At 40.2% G+C, this 24,112-nt stretch overlaps 2 protein-coding genes across 3 annotated transcripts in view; one reads left to right on the top strand and one right to left on the bottom strand.

The window, feature by feature from the left end:
- The window catches only part of LOC145994004 (acetylcholinesterase-like), a 476,238-nt gene that overhangs the window by 425,167 nt on the left and 26,959 nt on the right, over nt 1-24,112 (bottom strand). The window lies entirely within an intron of this gene.
- Nucleotides 18,545-24,112, top strand: part of LOC145994005 (uncharacterized) — a 202,546-nt gene continuing 196,978 nt past the window's right edge. The window contains exon 1 of the mRNA XM_083130070.1: nt 18,545-18,560. Within this exon, the coding sequence (XP_082986196.1) occupies nt 18,554-18,560 (7 nt within the window). The 5' untranslated portion in view covers nt 18,545-18,553. The remainder of the gene's footprint in view (nt 18,561-24,112) is intronic.

The following is a 24,112-nucleotide window of genomic DNA, read 5'->3' as shown; positions in this document are numbered from 1 at the left end:
TTTGAATTGCTCTGTATTAGTCCGTTTTAACCAACAATAAAAAAATACGTAAAGTATTATTGAGAATTTATTGATCGTAAGAAGGATAAGTGTAGTATATTTTTCAATGCTTAGATGTGTTGTTGGTAATTATACATTTGTACGGAACGATACTAGCTTCATGGAGTTTTCATTGGGGCAGGGATGAAATTTATGTGTATTTTCAACTCCTACCCTGTGTAAAGGGTTTGTTCATTGTACAATACGGTAGGAGGCAACCATGCACACGGTGTTTATCAATTGTATTATCTGTCTGATTTTGAAGTTCCGAAACTAAAGACTTGTTTATGATTTCATTGCAAAATCTCCACTCAAATATCACACTATCATCCAAGTTTATGTATAATTTTCTTTTCCCGCTGTGTGACAGTAGCGTTGGTGAAAGGAAGCTCAATTTCTCGATTGGCCCTTGAGGACAAATTGCATGGCCAGCATTGGGTCCATACCTCACAACCTATGATTTTCTTTCATGTGGGGGTTTGTGAGGGATACCGTATACTTTCCTCCTCTACCACGGAGCATAGAATAATTGAAAGCCAGAATTGCAAATGAAATTAAGCAAGCGAAGAGGTACATATAAAACCTGGGCTCAATACTGGTGGATTGTGTGCAGTGTTTTCGCTTAGAGCTGTAATTCTTTTCAAGAAGTTTGGATAGGTATTGGAAGAGTTGTTTAAAGCTACATACCCGTGGTACCAATCCGTTAGAAAGTTGTGTGTGAAACATTTTAGACATGGTAGCACTGACAGTGTTGATAAGCCTCTTAGTGGCAGACCGAAAACAGCTTCCTCGCGCAACAACACTTTATTATATAATCTTATAATCAGGCAGCTAATTTGTAAGGACCCTGTATACCGTACATTGTTTGTTTGAATCGTTCTTTTAAGGCCACTTTATGCACAGATGGGCTAATGGAGATTGGACCTGCGGTGCAAAGTGGAATCCGAAGCACTGTGCAATGTGCCTTCACCGTGTATCGAACTCGGGACCCCCTTGATTACAACGACGTTGCCACTAAACCGTCTGGGAGACCCTGTATACTGTTAATATAAATCCTGTTTCTCCAGAATGTATTGGAAATCCCCGTCTCTGCACACAAAGTTATCGGCAATGGTGTATTTCTAACTGGGTGTGCTTCAAAACGGTGTATCCATCCCTCAGGGGTACATGGACGAATCACCCCATTCGGAAGTCGAACCAGGATCAGATGACCTACCGCAGCTCTAGTGAGAGACAGACAAAAGAGATGACGAGATTTGAAAGAGCAAAGGGAACTGTCGCAACCCGTTTACTGCACGCGACCCACCAGCTAGTGACCATCGTTCTCCGTGAACCCATAACCATCCTTCTCTCGGCTTCCCTTTCATCTACGTTGTGCTTTAATCATCCCAAGCACTCCCTCGCGGGCCGTACGCACCTCGCGGGCCCTCTTTGGCGACGCGAGAAATTTGACACAGGTGTCCGTCTCCTCTCCCCCTGCCGGAAGAATCCTTGGACCAATTTATTTTTCATTTTCGCCCGTTGCGAGGATCTGACGTGTATATTGATCGCCTGTATTATTCAGAACACTGGTTCTGGTGGACCCAATTGTGTGCCACGACGACACGGCGAGGGCTCGAGAAGATGCGGAAGAGAGGAGAAGAGAAGATGCGGGAAGAAGGATGACCTTTATGGATGCTGCGCGGAAGATCTGGCTGCTGGTGTAGCGCTAGGCTTCGCTAGGAGCTTTAGACATAGTGCCTGGAAGCAGTGTTGCCACAGGGAGGGAAACACACCTAGGCGCAGTGAAATTCAGTAGACATAGTGCCTGGATGCAGTGTTGCCATAGGAAGGGAAACATACCTAGGCATAGTAAAATTCAGTAGACATAGTGCCTGGAAGCAGTGTTGCAACAGGGAGGGAAATATACCTAGGCGCAGTGAAATTCATTAGACATAGTGCCTGGAAGCAGTACTTCCATAGGAAGGGAAATATATCTATGTGCAGTAAATTTCAGTAGACATAGTACCTGGAAGCAGTGTTGCAACAGGGAGGGAAATATACCTAGGCGCAGTAAAATTCAGTAGACATAGTGCCTGGAAGCAGTGTTGCAACAGGGAGGGAAATATACCTAGGCGCAGTGAAATTCAGTAGACATAGTGCCTGGAAACAGTGTTGCAACAGGGAGGGAAATATACCTAGGCGCAGTGAAATTCAGTAGACATAGTGCCTGGAAGCAGTGTTGCAACAAGGAGGGAAATATACCTAGGCGCAGTGAAATTCATTAGACACAGTGCCTGGAAGCAGTGTTGCAACAGGGAGGGAATATACTTAGGCGCAGTAAAATTCAGTAGACATGGTGCCTGGAAGCAGTGTTGCCACAGGGAGGGAAATATTCCTAGGCGCAGTGAAATTCATTAGACACAGTGCCTGGAAGCAGTGTTGCAACAGGGAGGGAATATACTTAGGCGCAGTAAAATTCAGTAGACATGGTGCCTGGAAGCAGTGTTGCCACAGGGAGGGAAATATTCCTAGGCGCAGTGAAATTCAGTAGACATAGTGCCTGGAAGCAGTGTTGCCATTGGAAGGTAAATATTCCTGGATACATTGATTACAAGGCGACGACGTTACCGCTACGCTATCGGGGACGCCAACATCTCATACATTAAAGTGAAGGTAAATGAGGCGTGAAATAAATTGTACTTTCTTTATCGCGCAGTTCATACACCAATATTTAAATGTTTAAAGTTTGAGAGCCGATCTTCGTGGCGGCGTGGTTAGGGCAGCCCTCTACGAAGATAGGGGTTCCGGGTTCGAATACGACCTGGGCGTGGGTAGTCTTTGTGAGTACCAGTTCATCAATTCCATAATATCATCGCTCATTCCCATCGGCGCGATTAGCCAAGAGTGGCAGAAATGCGACGCTAAATAATGAAAATCGAATTTTTGAAGTTTGACTTGTAAAAATTTACATCTCTCAATCATCATGTCAAATTTGATTGTATGATTGAAGTGGGTTATTTTAGTTCCCTTTTCTGCCACTTTTGGTAACCGCGAAGATTAGGATGAGTAATGATATGATGAAATTTATGAAGGGACACTCACAAAGAATTTGCCTGGATTTGAACCCTGGACCTTTATCGTTGTAGCGAGGTGTGCTAATCACTCCGGAGGTCAGATCTCAGGGGGCAGATGAACCCCAGAACCACTCATGCATGAGCAGCGCTTGAAATCCCCACCTTGGGATTCGAATCTGGGGCCTCCGCGTGGCAGCCGGACGCCATACCGGCTTGCACAAGAATCTTACACGGATTATACCGGTGTTTGCCTGCAAGCACGTGGAACAGAGCATCTGAGTGTTCAGATCATGTGACTGGAAGCAGGCAGGGAGGGATTTGCCACTAGCCTAGGGACCGCAAGAAGTGACAAAATACCATGGACTATTAAAATCCCTTAATATTGTGATAATAGCACAACAACATGTCAAGTCCTTTTATTCCCATGTTTCATGAAAGAAATGAGGAGTCTCTAGCGTTTAAATAACTTCTTACATCATAACCTTATTTTCAGAGGTACCGTAGCAGTGCTGCAATGGAAACAATTGTTCCTCGAAGAAACGAATGCAAACATTTTGAATGCCAGCAATTGAAAGTCAAGTGGAGGGATACTGACGGTTGAAAATCAGTACCCTTGTTTTTCAGTTCGCGGCCAGTGTGGCTACCGTAATGTAGTGTCGGTTTCTTTGTCTTTGGATCGTGTGCGGTGTGGCGAAATGCACAGTGTAAATTGTGCTTACAAAATAAAACCAAGTTTAATTAATCATTTTTGAACAGACGTGTCTATATTTTATTGTTTACAAGAACAGAGCATGCAATTAGTGGAAGTGAAGTACTATGATAACAAAATTATATAATAATAAGAATAAATGTCGGCAGGGACCAAAACAGATTTTAGCCTAGGGGGGCAAAATTTTATAAATCCACCCCCCCCCCCTCCGACAGGAAATTAGAGAACAGTGGCGGAGTGACCGACCCAAACACCGACCTACTAAATACGCTACGTGCCTGCATCAGCACGGGCTAGACTGCAACGCGGCTCCTGCGTGTCAATACGCGCGTTTGTACATCTGCATTTTTTTGGCGGAGGGAATTATTCGCGCCCGTCCTCCCGAAAGTCAATAATTCGTCCCGTGGATCTAGCCCACAAGAGCGTACCTGCTATAGTCGGATTGCGGCGCGCACACACACACGCCCCTCCCCCCTTCTTTTTCTTTCGGTGGTGGCAAAACGCTCGATCCCGTACTTGGCTAAAATATCACCCTCGCCAAATTAGAAAAAAAAAGAGAGCGGAAGAAGGGAAAGAAATACGCCACCGTGCGTATCTGTGTGGAAAATTACAATAGTGACTCCCTTCCGTACACGCTACCCGATTGTGGCTTTGGGGGGGGGAGGGGTGCTTAAATAGCACTGCATTGCGCGAGATGAAGGGGGAGAGGGTGTCTGTTGGAATTCCACTGCAATTTCTGTAACGGAAGAAGCATTCCCCGCCTCCACCCCCCTCCGAAATATGCCCCACCAAAATTCTAGGGACATGCTCCATGAATATGGTACTTCCAACCGTATACCCTCATGCACCAAAATAATCGGGAGTTGCTCTTTTCAGGATCAAGCATTTGACGTCATATACTCTCAAGTACTATAAGAGAGTGAATAATAAAAACCTTAATTTGTTATGTTTTTTTTTTTATCTAGTAGATCTCTGTATGTATTGCACAAGTTTGATTAATTTTATCGCAGAGCTATTGCTGATCTGCATATATTATCAACTTTGAGTTAGTGCCTGTATTCCTTAAGAAGAAGAAGTCTTTTTGGTTCACGTGCACTCACTTAGGAGTAGATGTAGGATCTTAGGTTTGTAACCTATTTTTCTGCTTTACAGGTATGTAAGGAATAATAAGTTAAGTCAGCGTTTCGTTCAAAAACGCAACAACTGATGAAGTTTTAGAGTGCCTAAAACAACTATTTTGCTTGTTGGAACCTATTTTAGGTTTATGTGCCTAAATCAAGCCTATTTTCAAAGGTTTTACAGGATTTTTATGTCACACAGAGGCATTTGATTTGTTTGGTCACGAAAAAATTCAATCACGAAAAAATTCAATGAAGAACGTGTTTGAAACGTACCCTCTCTCGACTCCCCTTCCTCCAAGTCCATGGTGATTTTTAAAAGCTCTAAAAAAAGGAAATGTCTGGTGCCACTGTTACCTGTACATTCCAAAGTGGTCTGATCTGTGGTCTTGCTCACTTTTCGCGTCACTACGGTGCTTTGTGGCATTCACGCCTTGCAAACTAACATTTCAGCATTGAAGTTTGCACCACTAACTATGTTTTTGTTGAAATACTATTTTCAGCATGTAAGCTGATCCTCACAGACAAAATTGAAGAGTTTGACTGTGGATAACATGAAAGAAGATTTGCGGAGTGAATTTTAATAGCAAATTTCCAATGGTAAGTTCTGCCATCGCCGTAGGGTTAGGCAACACACATAACGTTATGCAAGATAGTGCGCATTTCAGGATATAGGTTTCCTATTTTCATTGCCGGTGACTATACCTAATCAGAATTTTTCAGGAATTTTGAACTATTTTAAGGTTTTCTGAACCTACTTCAGGATTTTTCGAGCCTAACTTAAAAATTTTAGGACCTAGGGTTTTTAGAGCCTAATTTAGGAACCTTATATCACATTTTTTAGAGCCTAAAAATTCGAGGTCTACTTATGAGCCACTGCTAAGGCCTTTCCACCCATCTGCCTGCGAACTGAGGCCATTGTCGAACTTTCTCCCCCATTAGTAAACTTGCTGGTGTGGTAAGCATGCACAGATATATTGAATTGCCGAGAAGTTCCAGTAAGTTTTAGGCTGACAGAGGGCAAGAAACCACTTCTCTTCACTGGTGCAAGTGTGTACAGGAGGCGCCATCTTGAAAATAACAAAAATGGCGTTTCGAAGCTCACGTGATTATAGTGCAGGAGTCCTAAGAAAGAGCATTTGGCGGGGTAACAGCAGACGTCGCCCGCACACTGTTGCCTATACTCTCGTGTCGTCTGCTCCTCAGCCGAACAAACAGGCCGGGGTAGCAAAAGGCAGAGGTCACTCACCCTTCCAGAAGGGTGCAGCGAGCTATCTGTGGCAACCGGGCTCGCTCATTCGCGGACCTGATTGGTTCTCGCAGACACACCCCCATATTGTCGTCTGCTGTAAGCCCGCGAAGTGATCTTTCTAAGGCCTCCTGCACTATAGCATTGAAGCCTTGAGGTCGTTTTGTAAATATCAGTTAATACCTCATGTAAATTTGAGCTGTGTACAGCCAGCCCTACAGTTCTTATTGGGCTTTTAAAGTTTTCATTTATCTTGTAATGGATTGATTGTTTCAATACCCAGCAATGACGAATGGAGGACAAGGGGGAGGGGGGCAAGAATATTTCCTGGTGGGGCCCACCTCTGTGGCGCAGTGGTTATCATATCACACTACGACATCAGGAGTCCCGGAATCGAATTCCGGCCTGGTGATTGGTGTTCTTTTTCAGTGGTCCTTCATAAAGTTCACCATATCATCACTCATCATCATCACTCATTCTCGTCGTTGCGATTAGCCAAAAGTGGCAGAAACGCAACGTTTAATAACAAATAAAATTAATGAAATCAAATTCCGGAAAAAGCTCAGTGTAGAAGAAGGTTCTGTATACTTAAATATGCTATCCAAAAATGGTTAAAATTCGCTCTATCAAATAGAAAATAAAATATGTCTTAACGAGGTATCCCAGGTGCGTAATCAAGTGACAATTGACTTGTAATGAAAGGGTCCTGTGTTTGATACTCGGTGGAGGCATACAGTGGTTCGGATCTCACAGTTCGCTGTATTTTACGCTTTTGAAAGAACCACCGAAGCGTATTATAACAATATTAATATCGAATAGCGTTCTTTCAATTACACTTGTCAAAATTCTGTAAAATTCAAATCATCTTTGCATCAGAATATACGCATTTCCTAATCTCTAAAAAACAACAGTCTTCTAGCAACAGTAAAACCTGCAGGTTAGTCATAACCATTTCGTGAGATTGCACAATAGCGTCATACAGAGTGTATCATAACAGAGTAAACAACTTTAAGGATTTATTTCGATTAAACTTCTAGTTTCTATGAATGACTACAAATGTTCAACGTGGCTTCCACCAGTTATGCAACACACATCCCATTGAAATTCTTGTTCTTGCCACACTTTTCCCAAAAACTCCTCGCCCACCGGAGCAAGGGCGTTTATTCTCTCCATTAGCTGTTGCACAATGGAGAAAGAAAGGAAAAAGAGAGTGAGATAAAGAGTCCAACCACTTTCCAGACGAAAGGAAATGTTTAACTAGATCGCCTGTCAGGTGCAAAGTACAGATGACAAGGGAAGGCCACCTGCTGGAATGTTCCAGAAACAACTTTCTAATAATCTTGTGTCTGGAGGGGAGTGATTCTTGTGTATATATATATATATATATATATATATATATCTTCCTGTTTTGTACCTTGTTTCATATGTACTTGGTACGGAGTCTGAAGAGGACCTTGCTAAATGGTTGAAACGTTGCGTTTAGTTTATGTTTTAAAATAAAATACATTTCTGTCTTGGTCAGCATATTGAGTCAATTTTTACTATGCCAGGTGTATTATAATACACTACATATCAGCTTTATTGTTAAAAAAATAACTGAAACATGACAATGAGGTTTGTTGTATGACAATGAGAAAACTTCAAGTTTTGCTTTCATGTGCAAGACTTTCGTAAATACGATTATTGTGGCGCTGGTGTTCTGTTAAAGGAAGCGGCGACTTTCTCAGGTGCAGAAAAAGCAGGCTGTCCTTAAGTTCCCAGACATTACACCCCTAGACTTCTGTATTTGGGGTTTTGTGAAAGTCGAAGCCTATGTGCCACCTATGCCACACCACAAATGCATAAGTCTATGGATGTAATGTCTCGGAACTTAAATACAGCCTGTTTTTTCTGCACCTGAGAAAGTCGCCGCTTCCTTTATCAGTACACCAGCACCACAATAACCGTATTTACGAAAGTCTTGCACATGAAACAAAACTTGAAGTTTTCTCATTGTCATACAACAAACCTCATTGTTGTCTTTCAGTTATTTTCTTAACAATAAAGCTGATATGTCGTTTATTATAATACACCCGGCATACTAAAAATTGACGTCTTAACATAAGAAAATAATTCTGTTTTAAACCCAACATATTAAATGTCTGTTTACTCAAGGTGGAGGCGTATAACATTTTGTTACCAAATCGCTTTAACAATTAAAGCAAGAATAATATTTACCATTCGGTTATCGTGTGCTGTCAGTAACAAATGCGAACATCATGTTTTATACAAAAGTTAAACTTCAGATCGTTACTTCATTCACTCCTATCACATGAATGCATACCCGTATAATGCGGGTTGACAATCATTGTTTTTGTCGTCAACAAATGACATCATACATATAATTTGTTTTGCATTTCGTCTTGCCTTTGGCAGATCTGATTAAGCGTCACAATGTACCCGCACGCCGGGATTCATCATGGAAGAATCTGTAAATTAATTATGTCTAAAAAGAAAAAAACAAGCGACAAGCCGCTGGCTAATCGCAGTGATGGAATATAGCTTCGCACATAATTTTTGCCAATTGAAATGTAAGTGAGATAATGTTGCATTTGTATGCACTCAATTATGAGGTTCTTGCTTTTCTTTCATTGCTACAACAATTAACTTTCAAATCAGTATAGCGCTGCGTTCGTTTCCCGTCAATTAAAGTTCATGCAAGATTTCCGGTGAATATTTGAATTCTTCTTTCGCCGACCTCCGTGGCGCAGTGGTTAGCACAGCTACAACGCCAGGGGTTCCTGGCTGGACATGTGTTGGTTTTTGTATGTGTGTCTTCATCAATTTCACAGCATCACGCATCCTCAAAGTCGCAATTAGCCAAAAGTGACAGAAAAGCGTAGTAAAATACACGAAATCAAATCAAATCAAACTTATCCTCATCGTCACGATTATCCAAAGGGGTCAGAAAAGTAGATAATGGTAAATCACAAAAAGTCAAAGTAAAACGTTATTTCTTTCCGTCGCTCTTGAACTTTAATAGGCTAATCGCGGCGATGGAATTGTTTAATGGACATTCGGAAAGTAAAACCAAGGCCTGAATTCAAACCAGGAACCTTTGATAACGAGATTGTTAGTTCATCACTCACCACCGAGATGGTGCCGGTTAAAAAATCTAGCTTCTTAAAAAGCCTGTAGTAATCACTATAGAAGTAGTTGTAGTAGTAGTATGAATCCAATATGCTAACCAAGGCAGAATTTAAATGAATAGAAAAGGAAGACAAGATAAGCTACCTAGATATATTGATGAAAAGGAAGAGAGGACAAGAAATTGAAACCACTTGGCATCAGAAGAAGTGTGCAGCAGAGGTATTCTGTCACAAAAGAAGTGATGTAAGTGAGGTGACAAAAATAAAGAATATGGAGGACAGAATGAAGAAAATATGCACGAAAGAACGTGATAAAGAAGGCAAGATAAATAGACTATGGAAACAGCTGGAAAATAATGTCTACGAGAAGGAAGATAGAATGGACATAAACAGAAGAAGATGGAATAGAAGTGGCAGGAGACAAGAGGAAGAGAAAGAAAGAGATGAAGAGAAAGGAAAAAGAGAGGTGGTTTGGCATAAGGAGTATGGGGAAGACCACAGAGAAAATATGAAATGTGCTTAGGAAAGCGGGCATTACAACTTACAGGAAGGGAGGACGAAGCATCTTAAGAATAGCGAAGAATGCGAACAAGAAAAAGGAAAACAGAGAAGAGAAAGAGGAAGGGATTATCTACGATGTGAAGTGTAAAGAATGTCGTAGTGTGTACATAGGAGAAACCAAAAACAGGCTTAAAGACAAGCTTGAAAGAACATAGGGATGATGTACGACTTAAGAGAGAGAGAAATGCGATATTTAAACACGAGAGAAACAGCACATGACCTAGAGTGAGATCAGGCTAAGCAGAAAGGAAGGGAGAAGAGAGTACTAGTGAGAAAATGGAAGGAGGCCAAGGAAATAGAGAAGGGGAAGAAGACACAATGAACTGGAATGGTTGACTGAAGAATGTAAGAAGGTGTAAGAAAGAGTTGAAAGGACAAAAGCGAAGCAGGAGAAAAGAAGGAAGAAGAATGAATAAAGAAAGATTAAAGATAAAGAGCGTGAGATAAGGAGTCCAACCACGTACCAGATGATAGGAAATGTTTATCTAAATCGCCTGTCAGGTGAAACAACAGTTGACAGGAGAAGACCACCTGCTGGAACACCTGGAAAAGAATGTTCCAGATAAACAACTTACTAATATACTTGTGTCTGGAGGGGAGTGATTCTTGTGTATATATATCTTCATGTTTCGTACCATATTTCATTTGTGTTTCGTACAAAGTCTGAAGAAGACCTTTCTAGAAGGTTGAAACGTAACGTTTAGTTTATGTTCTAAAACATAATAAATTATGCCTTGGGCAGCATATTGGATGTTTGGTTACCATGGAAACAAGGCTTAATGGTAGTAGTTATAGCAAATCTTGTGAACATGTGTGTATTATGATTAAAACTAGGTTCATACCACATATCAACATCGTCGTACGATAACGTATATGTACAGATTCTCTACTTGGCACATTGACTCTATGTATACCTCTTTCTGCATCTTTTTCTTTTTCTAGCTCTCTCTTCTCTCTGTTACTCTCTATTCTTCATTTCTCTGTATCTTTCACTCTTTTTTTTGCATCTTTCTCCATTCTCTCCATCTGTTTCACTGCCTTTCTCTCATACTCTGACGTTGTGAAGCCTTTTCTCTCATTCTTAACTTCATATAATCTTCCGTGGGGCTCGTGTTGTCTCGTCCGTGTATGTTTGTGATTGTCCTTTCATTCATTTCATTTCATAACCGTTCATCCTGATCCTCGCGATTAGACAAAAGTGGCAGAAAAGTAAAGTGAAAGATCAAATCACTCTATCAATTTTTCTCTCTCTGTACATCTCTGTATTTTTGTAGCTCTATCTTTTCTCTGTTTCCAAATTTAGCTTTCTTCGTTTCTTTAACTTTTCTTTTTAGCATCTATCTTCCCTCTCTTTCTCCTTATTTTAACAATCTTTTTGTCATACTCTCATGCTTGTTTCTCTCTCTTTTTCTTTATTTCTGTCATACTCGTTACCCCCACACCCCCTATACGCCTTCATGGCGTAGTGCTATGCACAGGGGAAAACTTTACTTTTACTTTACTTTTTTTTTACATACTCTGACGTTGTGAAGCTTTATCCTATTTTCTCTTTTCACTCTCTCTTCTCTCTCTCTGCTTCTTTGTGTTCTCTCTCATTCTGTGTACCCCACGCTTCCTCTCTCTCTCTCTCTCTCTCTCTCTCTCTCTCTCTCTATATATATATATATATATATATATATATATATATATATATCTCGTACTCTTATTTTCCCACATTTATCTTTCCCCATGTCTTTCAATATATTTATTTTTCATCTCTCTCTCTCTCCATCTTTCTCTATCTGTGTAACTGCCCTTTTCTCATGCTCTCTCTCCCTCTGTCTCTGTCTCTTACCCGATGGATGCACATAGTGTTTCGGATCGTACATTAAACTGTAGGTCCAGTCCCAATTAGCCTTACTGTCATAAGGTGGACTTAAAACAAAATGAAAGGCGTTGTGAAGCTCTTTTATTTCCATGTCCTGTCTTTACTTCTTTGTTTTCTCTCCTTCTGTCTACCCCTACGTTTCCTGTCTCTCTGTCCTTTTCTCTCTCTCTGGATGCTGGAGGTCGTTGGGGAGCATCCCCGATCATAAATCAATACGTATCGCATTTCGTTTTTCCACGAGCGTTGTCATCCGGTGGAGTGTGCAGACTACCTGTCTGCTGGATTCGGGAACTCAGCGTGCCACACAGACAACAAGGCAGACTGTGAGGCACTGCGTGTGTAATATGTTGCCCACGGTCAGGTTGTGGAACGTCGTAGTACGAATAGATCAACGAGAATAATTGCAATATTTATCTATTAAAAGGATAAAACTATCTCCTGTGCATTGCACCATAACACGGAGGCATATAGAGGGTTTTGAGGGTAGGGTTCCACACGTTATCTATCTAGGCCACAGTGGAGATCATATGATTAACACCATTCATTCTCGCAGATAGATAGTAACTAGAGGCTATGTGGACCCTACATCTCTTTCTCTAAGCCGGAATGAGATAAGATTTCAATAATAATAATAATAATCTTGAAATGATTGTAATTTGAACCAAACGAAGCAGAATCCAAAACTAGTCTTTTTTGCATTTCGTACTTCACATTGACTTCTCATCCTAAGATCCGATAAGCTTTGAAGTGATGCGGATTTTCTCATCTTATGAATTTCTTGCATTAAATCTATTCATATGCAGGGTTATTCAAAATTATTCGTCCGATTTCGAGTGGTGATTTATTTTGTGTTCCCAACGCCAACGTGCCAAAATGGAAACTCCTAAAATATTATGTCACGCAGCTAGATGACACCACTGGCATTGTATATCTCCTAACATGCATGTTATGAAACATGTCTATCGAACAGCAGAAGTTGCGGTCCAGTTGGCCTCCCAATTCACCTGATATTACGTCACATAACTCATGTCCGCTACTATACGCTGGCGTAAGTAGTCAGAGTGACGCTACCATTCGGTTAGAGTATAACCCGCTCGTTGATTAAATGTTCTAGCTAAGGAAAAATAATAGGCGTTTTTGGTTGTACGCGCAGAAATACCGGTAATGAAATATAAAGGAGTGCGCAAGTGTTTGTTTTAAGGAATAGAGGAGCAATGATGTCCGCTACTAAAGGTAGTAAGTGTGACGCTCCCTTCCATTAGTTTTAATGTTAATTATGTCTTCCCCTACGAATTAATTGTGTACGCAGAGGTACCCGTAGCAAGAGGAATGACACTGTCATTGTAGCGCAATGACATAAGAATGACTTAGTCTGCATGAATTTTAGTTTGTTAAAACACCATAGTTAGGCGTAAGTCAACTTGTAATGAAAAGTAGAACGAGACGTAAGCGGTATTCAAGGCGTGGGGTATTTCACATATTAACGAGATTTTATTTTTGTTATTATCCATATATATTGTCTCTCTCAGCTATTTATTAATTGATAGCTTAATATTCCTCCTTTTGCATTTTCTAGCTTTGAATTTTAAATACCTTAAATTTCATGTGTATTTGTATATATATTGTCTAAAACTTAAAATATGAATATTACAATTTCGTTTCAAGTTACGGCATTCCTTAATATTAAAACCACTCCTTCGCGTTAATTAACAGATTTCGTGTGGTTACTTAAATCATTAAATCACTAAATAACGAACAAGTTAAAAGGATTGTTTAAATTACGGTAAAACTGGTTGTCATTTTTCATTAAATAACGATGAAGTTTTGCGAATAGTATAATCAATCAAGCAGAATCTTGTTAGTTTAATATTGCAGTTTAACAAACTGCAACTAATCTTGATGCCAAGGTGTGCCTTGAAAATGGTTTCAAAAAAATGATTTTAAAAAATGAAAAATATCGAACCCGGGACCCCTTGATTCTGTCGTCTTGATGCTGCTCACGTTGCTCATAGAGCACTTTGAAGATACTGTATGACATTTTATGAGCTGTCCTTACACTCCTGTATCACTTGCTATATGATGCTGCAAACTATAAATTTGAAATCTGTCAAATCATTTTGAATTACACTGTATAATCTATTTTCTTTATCTCTATCTTAAAATTTTGTCTTCCTTTTCTAAATAAGATCTACATATATGTTGCCTAACTTAAACAGTTCTTGCGGTTCAGCAAAATGTCGCGTTCCAATCACGTTGTATAAAGGAATTTTGTTAAAGACCTTTTTTTTACATCTACCGCATCGAACCGCCGCAACATGGCATTTTTTCCCATTTTATCGCGAAAATACTTTCCGCCTCCCAAACGCCCTTTCGCGATGTCAAAGCTATATTTTATCTCCCAATAACTCCCAAACTTCCCCCGCGCCAATCACGCTGTATATAATAACCGCACCTATTCACTTCCTGACCGCATTGTGCGATCGCGAAACGGCAGGGTCGTTTCTCCGTCGCATAATGAGCCACAGGGGGAGGGGGAACGTTACATGATCTCTCCCCACGATCAGCAATTTCTTCCGATAACTATCCCCTTTCGCTTCCTGTCTTTAGGATCTTTATAGATGCTTTCTCCTGACGGGCACGCAACGCTTGGAACCTTTGCGCTATAACTTCCATCCCCCCTCCCCCTCTGCTCTTCGTCTCCTCCCCCGATCTTTCACCATTAATGGTAATAGTGGTTTGACCGTGTCGCTTGAGGTCCCCATCATGAAAAAATGACTGACAAAAAGAAATTCTTCCAGTCATGTACGAGGGTATTTCAATAAGTCAAGGTTTATCGATTGTGGTTTTCTTTCGATTTATTTTATTACGCTCTTGTGCCACTTTTAGCTATTTGCGAAGATGATGATGTAGAGCTCGGAAATTGATGACCTAAAAATCTCAAGAAATGACCTGAAAATTATTAAAAAATAACCTGAAAATAATTTTCGCTCTTTTTTCTTCTATATTTTATATATATTATATATATAAATGTATGTATGTATGTGTGTATGTTTGTTCCGGCATAACTCTCGCACGCCTTGAGCAATTTCAACCAAACTTGGTACACGTATCACTTACAATGTGGAAAGAAATACTGTGGGGGTCAGACACCCCTGGCACCCCTAGGGGTGGGGGTGGGAAGGTGGTGACATGTAAAAATAATCGAAAACGACCGATATTAAATTTCGCGCAAATCAGCCGTGACTCTGTGCATCCCGCACAACGATGGTGTTTCTCGTGTTGTCTAACATTCAGGCTGATCTGAGTTTGTGTTGCGAAAACGGCCGATATTGGGGTGGAATCCATAGTTTTCGGAGTCGCCAAACTAATTGGTGGCATACATTTTACACTATAGTTGGAATTCATTATGTTCCTGTCTAATAGAACATTGGGATAAATAAATATCCGGGCAACGCCGGGTAATCCGTTAGTAAATTGTAATTAAATAATTCGATGAAACCCGTTGCTTAGTGGTTGATTCTAGCGAAACAACAAGGGGGGTGGGGAAGCAATTAAGTGCTAATGCAATTTTCTTTATTTTTACTTAAAATACGTCTCAAGGTTTTTTCGATACAAGTCATTCATCTCCTCTCTATTCGCCTTGTACGACATAGTAAGGCGTCAGCATTTGAAAATATAGTTGCGTTTCACGTACATAAGAATACATGGATTTTTGTTATGTAGTGACTAATTTTTCTTTAAAACCACAGATCACAGGGATCAGTGGCGCTACTTGTAGGGGCGCTACCGTGACTAGCTACAAAATTTGTAGCTGTATCGGTAGAAAAGCTACAAAATTTCTGTAGTTGTATCGAAAATTTCGCTACAGCTACATATCGCATCAGCATTTTGGGTAAATTTTGAATGTGACAACAGCGTAAAAAAAACAATAAGGCTTACTTTTGCAGGAGGTTCATAAAGACAGTCTATTACATGGAAATACATATAATGTAGATTGTAAATAGCTTGATATCACAGATTGTAGATATCTGCGTAATTTATTTCATTAGTATCTCAATATTTCTAATATCCAGATAAGTAACTGACATATATGAATATATTTCGGCTAACAGCTACATTTTTTTGAGCTGCATCTCTATTTTGGGGAGAAACATCCCTCGTTTGCAGCACTCTACTCGTTTGCGCTACCTCCGGAACATCGTGTGGATGTCCATGGTGTAAGAGACAGCAATATGTCATTTATTACTGTGTAAAAGACAACTTGCAGTGCAAAAACGAGCAATCCATAGCAATAGTGCCCGCAATCAATGGCTCAGTGCATTAACAGCATTGACCATTGTCAGGATATATATCTCACCAGCAAGAAATTATTGTTCCAAGAACGACAGACAGACACTTTCTGGAATTACAATTATTCTCATCATAATATTTGTTCACAAATTTTTAATTTACAATGTGTTTACAACACTCAGATTTACACGTCAGTTTCCTCAATATATTTCTGTTTTGCTTTTCTGTTACTGATCATGACAATGAGGATGAATGTTTTATTTAGTAACTCTCTTATGTAGAGTCGCTTTCTGCCACCTTTGGCTAATTGTGAGAATGAGGAAGAATGATGAGCAGTGTGGGGAATGGAGGAGAAGGAGGATCCCATCCTCTTTCCTAGTTTTTATTTTGGGTCCACTTTATGCACAGATAAGCCAATCGAGACTGGTTCCGAACCACTATGTGACTCAACTCAATATTTATTCTCAAGGAAAATATGTTGATGTATAAATGTAAATAATCATACCAAATTTCATTTGTGTATAGTTGAAATCATTTATTTTGGTATCATTCTAATTGCAATACTCATATATGCTCACAGGTATGTTATTCTCAAACACTACAGAAAAAATAAGTAACTGAAATAAGACTGCTTTCAAAATTATCGACTGACGGGAATCATGATAATGAATAACAGAATCCATTTTCCAGTAACTAGAACTATTATACTAGGAACTTCTTTTGAATATCCATATGGCTGTCTAAGTTTTTTATGCAGAAGTAGCACAAAACTAGCAAGTGGCGAACAGGAGTAGCGTAGCGAGCTACTTTTTGGTAAATATAGCTGTAGCTAAGCTACTTTTGAAATGTAGCTTTGTGATCACTGAAAACGATAATTTCGTCCAGGCTTCACCGAAAGTATATTACGTTTACTAGAGTAAAAATACATTTACCATAATTAATTATTTAACCAATTGCCAAAAATTTTAGTTAAAAATAATATCGTGCTTTTAAATTGACCATATCTTCAATTAATGGCGTTGGTAGGAAATTGAAATATGAAAGTTATGCCAAGAAAATGCATTTAAATTCATGACACAACAAAGGAAGGGACAAGACGAAATCTAGAAAATGATAAAATATGCGACAAAACAACCAAAAATACTGAAAAGTGAACTTAAATCAAGAATAGGCCGAAAAATGTCTTCAGGGTCCAGAAAAAAAATATGATTTTTCATCAACTTCCTAGTCATATTGATGAGTGACGATATGATGAAATTGATGAAGGGGCACTCACAAGGAACACCCATGCCAAGGCAGGGAATTGAACCCGGGACCCCTGGCGTCGTAGCACCTTCCAGCCTATAAAACAGCACTGCATATGCGATACCACAGACCGTGGGATGAACGGTTGCATGTATCTCTGAAGGTTAGTTTCCCAATGGAACGTGTGGCTTGTCACTTCTTTCCGTAAGCTACGTAATGATAATAATAGCACCGTGAATGACATAATAAGCATTCGAGTGCTGCAAGGAGTGGATTTCGCTCAAGAGCCCAACGGACGACGCTAGATAGCAAACAGAATTGATAACTTCTTCGCTCGAGCGAATAACGTTCGAACAAGCAAAACGAGCGATGTGCACTCGAAGTCCAGCAGGACACGTATAACCGTCATTTGTCTGTGGTAGCGGCCTTCAAATATGGATCGTGAAGTAAAACACGCAGTGAGATTGAAACTTAAGGGAATATAGTCGTCATTTCCTTTTTAATATGAATTTTTGTCTATCTTACCAATACAGTAATACATAAAAATGAAATAGATGATTGTGGGCTGAAACTGCCAGGACGGATACTTTACATACCGGTTGGTAGAATTAAAGTTACCCAACTCAGAGCCCTCTGTAGCCTGTTTGAGGCATCGTAGAACTCTGAAATTTGGTGAATCCATTATGCAGACCATGGGGAAGAGGATGGCGATAAAACAGTTCAATTTTCCGCCACCAGGTTGAAATGTGGCGCTGTACTTTCATGATGGGTTGTAATAATGACGTAAACTGCTCAAATTGGTTATGGATTTGCCTTTACCTTGCAATCTTGCAATAGACGAGAGATTATTTTCTCGCAACTTCCAGCCACTAACAAATGTCTTTCTAATTAATAACTTAGCTAAATCACTTATGTTTTTCAGTATTCATTATTACAGCGCCACATTTTAACCTGGTGGCGGAAAATTGAACTATTTTTTTTATCGCCATCCTCTTTCCCATGTTCTGCATAGTGGATTCACCAAATTTCAGAGTTCTACGATGCCTCAAACAGGCTACAGAGGGCTCAGAGTTGGGTAACTTTAATTCTGGCCATCCGGTATGTGTCTACGATTATTGTCACATTAAAATGATATTGCATCCGGTACTCTAATAAGCATGCATTGAAAACAGCTATGATCCGGTTATGATACTAGATAAAGTTTAAAGATTGTTCATTTTTTAAAGCTTTTATTTCCTTTCTTCCAGGTGGATGTCCATAAGTGTAGACAGTGAGGAAAAGTAATGCTGCAATGATGGGTAAGTGTCAACCAATCAAGAAACTACAAAGTTTAAAAATGTGTCCATTGAGGCGGGTGGGGAAGCCAAATTCATGCTCCTTTATTGGTTCAATTAGACCAGAACGAAATCTTCAATTCGAAGCTGACAGTACGATGTTTATCCTCTTTGGCCTTGTATGTCGTAGTCGACTTTAAATTCGTAAACCCAGTTTCATTTTTCTGCACTTTCATAGTGCTTTACGGAGTGTATGGAGTAAAGCTTCTGAAGACAACCCATTGTCAACTTCTCCTCCACGTAGAACACCCTGGACTGCATTGTTGCAGACTAACGAGTCTCTGGCGTCTGGACTGACAAGCAGTATAAACCTCGGTGAGATTTGAGTTGTGTGCTGTCCATATGTGTTTGTGATTGTCCTTTCACCAATGTCATCTTATTGCAATTCATCTTCATCTTCGCGATTAACCAAATGTGGCAGAAAGGCGAAGTAAAGTAAATGAAATCTATACAAGTTGTCGCTTAGGTCTGAGAGCTCCCTTCTAGAAGGCAATATCTTGGATATGAGAAAGAGATAAAACAATGGAACTGTCAAAGCCGGGAATCGGCTGTAACTCGTTTATTCTGTAATTGTTGAATTCGTACTTACTTATTCTGCATTGCGAAAGATTGTTTAACAAGGGATTTCGCTTTTTTTTTTTTAACGAAATTAGTATATATTGTCGACATATCGAGTAATTATTTTTCGTTCTTTTCTCGCTTCCTGAACACGCAAAATGGCGGGCAAATCTTGACTAGCGCTGTGTTTCAAACGACAAAGCAGTGTTTCAACCTTCTTAACAGAAAAATTCCCGCATAACCCTGAAAACCATTCACGCATAGCCCCAAAAACCATTCGGGATACTATGCCCACCAATTCATCTAAACTACTGCGGTATGACAAGGTACTGCCCCCACGGTATAGACTGATACGAAACTAGAATGTTAGGATCGAAACCAGACGAAGATATTGACTTAACTGTCACCTTCAGTCGTCTGTATTGTGCAAACAGCCTTGGGGACATTTTGCATTTCGTTCTGATTTTGCAAATTTGACTAACAAGGGAGGTTATCTAAGTGTCCCCCTCCGATTTCCATGAAACTTGGCAGGTGTATAGAGGGGCCCAAAGGAAGAATTTTTTTTTGTTTCAGCTAAAAAACTGTTTTAGGGGGCCAAACTCCCCTCAAATGTCAAGATGAGGACAAATTGAAGTGGGGATCTGACCCCTTTGGCCCCTCCAATTTCCATGACACTTGACAGGTGTATAGAGGGGCCCAAAGGAGAAATACGTGTTTCTTTGTTTCAGAAAAAAACTGTTTTAGGGGGCAAAACCCGCCTCAAATATCAAGATGAAGACAAATTGAAGCGGGGGATCTGACCCCAAAACCACGTAAATATAGCACAGGAGGAACACGCACATATAATTGGAACACACACAGCACACAGCTGTGTTTGCCAGTGATATGCACTTCATATCTCAAGTGTCCTACTTGTGTATCTGCCAGTACTATTAGCACAGAACTTCAACCGCCATCGTACTTCACGATAGCACTTGCGTTTGGTACCGACAATCCTACAGTTCTGTGCTGTGTATGTTCCAATTATATGTGCGTGTTCTTCCTATGCCATATTTACGTGGTTTCGGAGGCAGATCCCCACTTCAATGTGTCCTCATCTTGACATTTGAGGGGAGTTTGGCCCCCTAAAACCGTTTTTTAGCTGAAACAAAAAAACACGTATTTCTTCCTTTGGGCCCATCTATGCACCTGCCAAGTTTCATGGAAATCGGAGGGGACACTTAGATAACCTCCCTTGTAAGACGAACGCTTATCCGTTGCTACGTTTCCTATTAAATCGACCCACTGGCCGATGAACTATGTTTCAAATACTATGTACTACGTACTCTACTATTCTACAGTCAGTAGCAAAGATTAAGGGTAAGCAATTTGCCCACCAGTTGTTTTTCACAATGTGAGATTTAAGAATTGAACCAAAAACATAAATTATTCCTCTTACAGGTAACCAAAGCCAGTTCTGTGACTGCAAAGATTGATCATTCCATCGGCGATATGATCTTTCCAAATTTATTTTTCCTTTTGGTTTTGTAATTTTAATAATTTTCGAGGCAAACGGCTATCTGGCATCCTCAGAACATGTTGATCTCAACTGACATTTCTAAATTTTTTCCACCATTGCTTCTATTTATTTCGGATTTCTTCACTCCTAATTTTTGTCTCGAAAGGTTACTTCACTCGAAGACAGCAACAATCTCATTTGTGAACAATTTCTTCTATATTCCTTTTCCGGAATGTCTGGAGTAGCGACGCGCAGAGGCGAAAGCTTGTGGGCGGAGCCAGACTATGCGGCGCTCTCCTGAATGCAGAATTCCCACAGAACTACTGGACCGCGAATGACCAGTCGAGTCGCCCCCTCTCGCGCGACCCCTCCCCTCCGCGCGTTCATTGGACGAGGCACACACCGCAACATGCGCGCAGGACGCGTTCGCGTTCTCTTACTCCAGACATTCCGGAAAAGGAATATAGTTTTATAATTGACGAAGAGTCCAATCAAGGTCGGAACTTCCACTTGTCTCCTACAGGGTTGCCACACTTCTTCTAAGCTGCTCAGTCGACACTTCGAGCGTTTACGTATGTGGTTGATTTCCTCGCTTGAAATTCTTGCTTATTGGCAACACTGTAGGTGAAGGACGTGACCTTGACTGGACTGTTTTCGTGGCGAGAGCTCTAACTCTCGGTTTGACCTTAATAAAAGGTTTTTTCTTCTACAAACGTAAAAACCCGCATTGGTAGTAATCTAGATTTCTTCACACTTCTGTTATCTTGTTGCTATGCTATTGTTAAGCTGATAAAAATGAACATTTGGTAAATTTCGTTGTCAGTTTGACTTTTACAGGATCTACTTGCCCTTCTAATACTAGTTGTCTGTGATACTCTAAACGGGTGACAAAATAAGAGAATAACGAACTCAACATTCCAACTAAATAACATACAACTATTGGTTCAGTTCCCATCTGAAATCACCAACATGGGAATCGAACCCGGTTTTTCCAGTTGACAGCCAGGCGCCCTATCGACTGCATCACCACGGTTCTTAATATTTATACAGTTTAGTGTAAATAATAACAATAATGCTATTAATGCAGCTAATAATATTGATAACAACAATAACAACAATAACAAAAGCTTATATAGTTTTGTGGTCGTGATTTAATTCTTTCGTACATAATAAAAAAAATTATCGGAAAAGGGAAATTTTGAACCTGTAAAAGTTATTTTTTGCCTTAACATGAACATTGTGTACCTGAAAAGGGTAAATCTTACTTTGTAAAAGGAAAAGAGTGTACCTGTAGAAAGGAATTTTTCCTTAACAGGGAAGTTTTGAACCTGTAAAAGGAATGTTTCCTTACAGGGAAATTTAGTAACTGTTGAACGGAAATTTGTACCTGTAAAAAATTTTTTACCTTAACATGCAAATTTTGTACCTGTAAAGGGGGAATTTTTTGCTGTAAAGGGGACCTGTGAAAGTTAATTTTTTACCATAACAGGGAAATTTTGTACCTGTAAAAGGGACATGTGAAAGTTAATTTTTTAACTTAACAGGGAAATTTTGTACCTGTATAATGAAATTTCATTTTTTGGTCTTGACAACACTGACTGGTGATTGGGCCTAAATCTGTCTCTGCGCACATATTGCCACCATAAAACATTCACTAACTTTCTCGCACCATTGTGATAGAATTTTCTCTTGCTGCTACCGGCATTGAACACACAAGCTTGTAATGAACTAGGACAACATTTGAGAAAATCACAGTTGGCCACCCAGTTTGGTGTAGGATTCAGAGGCCATAAACTCGGTGGAGAAAGTGTTGTACGCATAGCTTTCACTCACCTCCTCGCTACCAAGAACGCGTGCAACCACGCAAGTGTTAACTTAGTTTTCGGCTTTAAAGTGACGTATCGCAGTCGCTCCTTCCGCGTTCAACCAATCGGAAATTGACAACTCTCTCTCACCTTAACCCTTTTACAAACCCCCCGCATCGACCCCCGGCCCCTCCCACCATCACTCTCGCTCGTTCCTGAGATGTCGCGTTACCGCGAAATTTGCTATTGATTGTCAATAATCGAAGCCATGAAAATTGATTATAGCATCCAAATTATTTCCCCCTGCCCCTCTTCTCTGCCCCGCTCGCGCTCAATTTTCCCCAATAACGAGCCACCCCTTCCTCCACCTGGGTTTTGTGAGTTTGACATTTAGCCAGAAGGAAATTGATAACTAACAAGCCTTGTAATCAGATTTCTATCCAGTTTTCTCCCTTTGTCTCCTCCTGTGTTCGTGTTTGCGTCGAGTTTTCTCTCCGATACCTAACCGGACACTTTTTTTCATGATACGGCAGAGTTTGATTTTTTTGGCCAAAAATCTTCAACAAACTATGGCGCCCAACTTGGGGCTGCAAATTAAAATTTTTCTATATCTCATCTAAAATACCAAAGTTGTATAGAACTGTAACACCAGAGTTGCTACGTACGTAAAAACATAATTTTTTTCAAAGTAACACAAAAATGTATAATCACACAAATCAGCCGTCGCAATACGCAGATATATATCAGTTTATTTAGTTTAGCCAGTAAAAGCAGGAAGAAATAGAAAGAAGAATTCCAATTTATTTGAGTCACAAGAACATTCCAAATTAACGTAAGAATCACTCCCTTTCACTCGCTTGTAAGTATGTACATATGTGTGTGTGTGTTAAAGACAGCGATCGGGCTCCTTTCCGAATGCCGTGTTGTTGATTTTCCTCACCTCGATACCGGCTGTCGTTAGGTGGAAATATGCAGGTTGGTCCATTCACTTCGCCTTGCAAGTTGAAAATGTGACGTCATTGGTAGGTGATGGTGATGTATTTTGAAGATTGAAATCCTCCAAATTCAATTAACGGATTTTCCTTCAAATTAAAGTCGTTTGTGACATAGTTAGTATTTTTCGAAGTAATAAACGTTAAAAAAACATATTAACATTTCAAGAACATAAACCTTGAAACACCAGGGGTCCCGTGCGCGGGTGTTCTTTGTGAGTGTGCCTTCATCATATCATCATTCATCCTCATCTTCGCGGTTAGCCAAAATTGACAGAAAAGCGAAGTGAAATAAATAAATCAAAATCAATCGTCAGAAATCAAGTGCCTTGAAGAACGCACAGATTGAGTAAAAGATGCTTTACTAAAGAAACACTCGACGCAAGGAGGCGTGTACTTCGACCTTCGGCATGTTGTGGTCGTTGATATTTTGCGAGACACGTTCGTGACGGCAGCGGCCTCACGTTACTCCTTTCGACGTCACGAACAGATTGCATTCTCATTGCCGTTTCAAGTAGGTATTGGTACGGTGGCGGATTCTCAGAAAACAAATAAAAACAGAGACGTCCAATCCTGGCGAGGGGAAATAGCACGGAGTGTCGTTTCTAGGAACAGACGTGGGAGGTGAACTTGAAAGGTCCCGTCAGGTGGATCACTGTGACT

This window comes from Lepisma saccharinum, chromosome 10, assembly GCF_977018435.1.
Source record: "Lepisma saccharinum chromosome 10, izLepSacc3.1, whole genome shotgun sequence".
Lineage (NCBI taxonomy): Eukaryota > Metazoa > Arthropoda > Insecta > Zygentoma > Lepismatidae > Lepisma > Lepisma saccharinum.
Note: the sequence above shows the minus strand (reverse complement) of the source record. Positions and strands in the feature narration are given on the sequence as shown.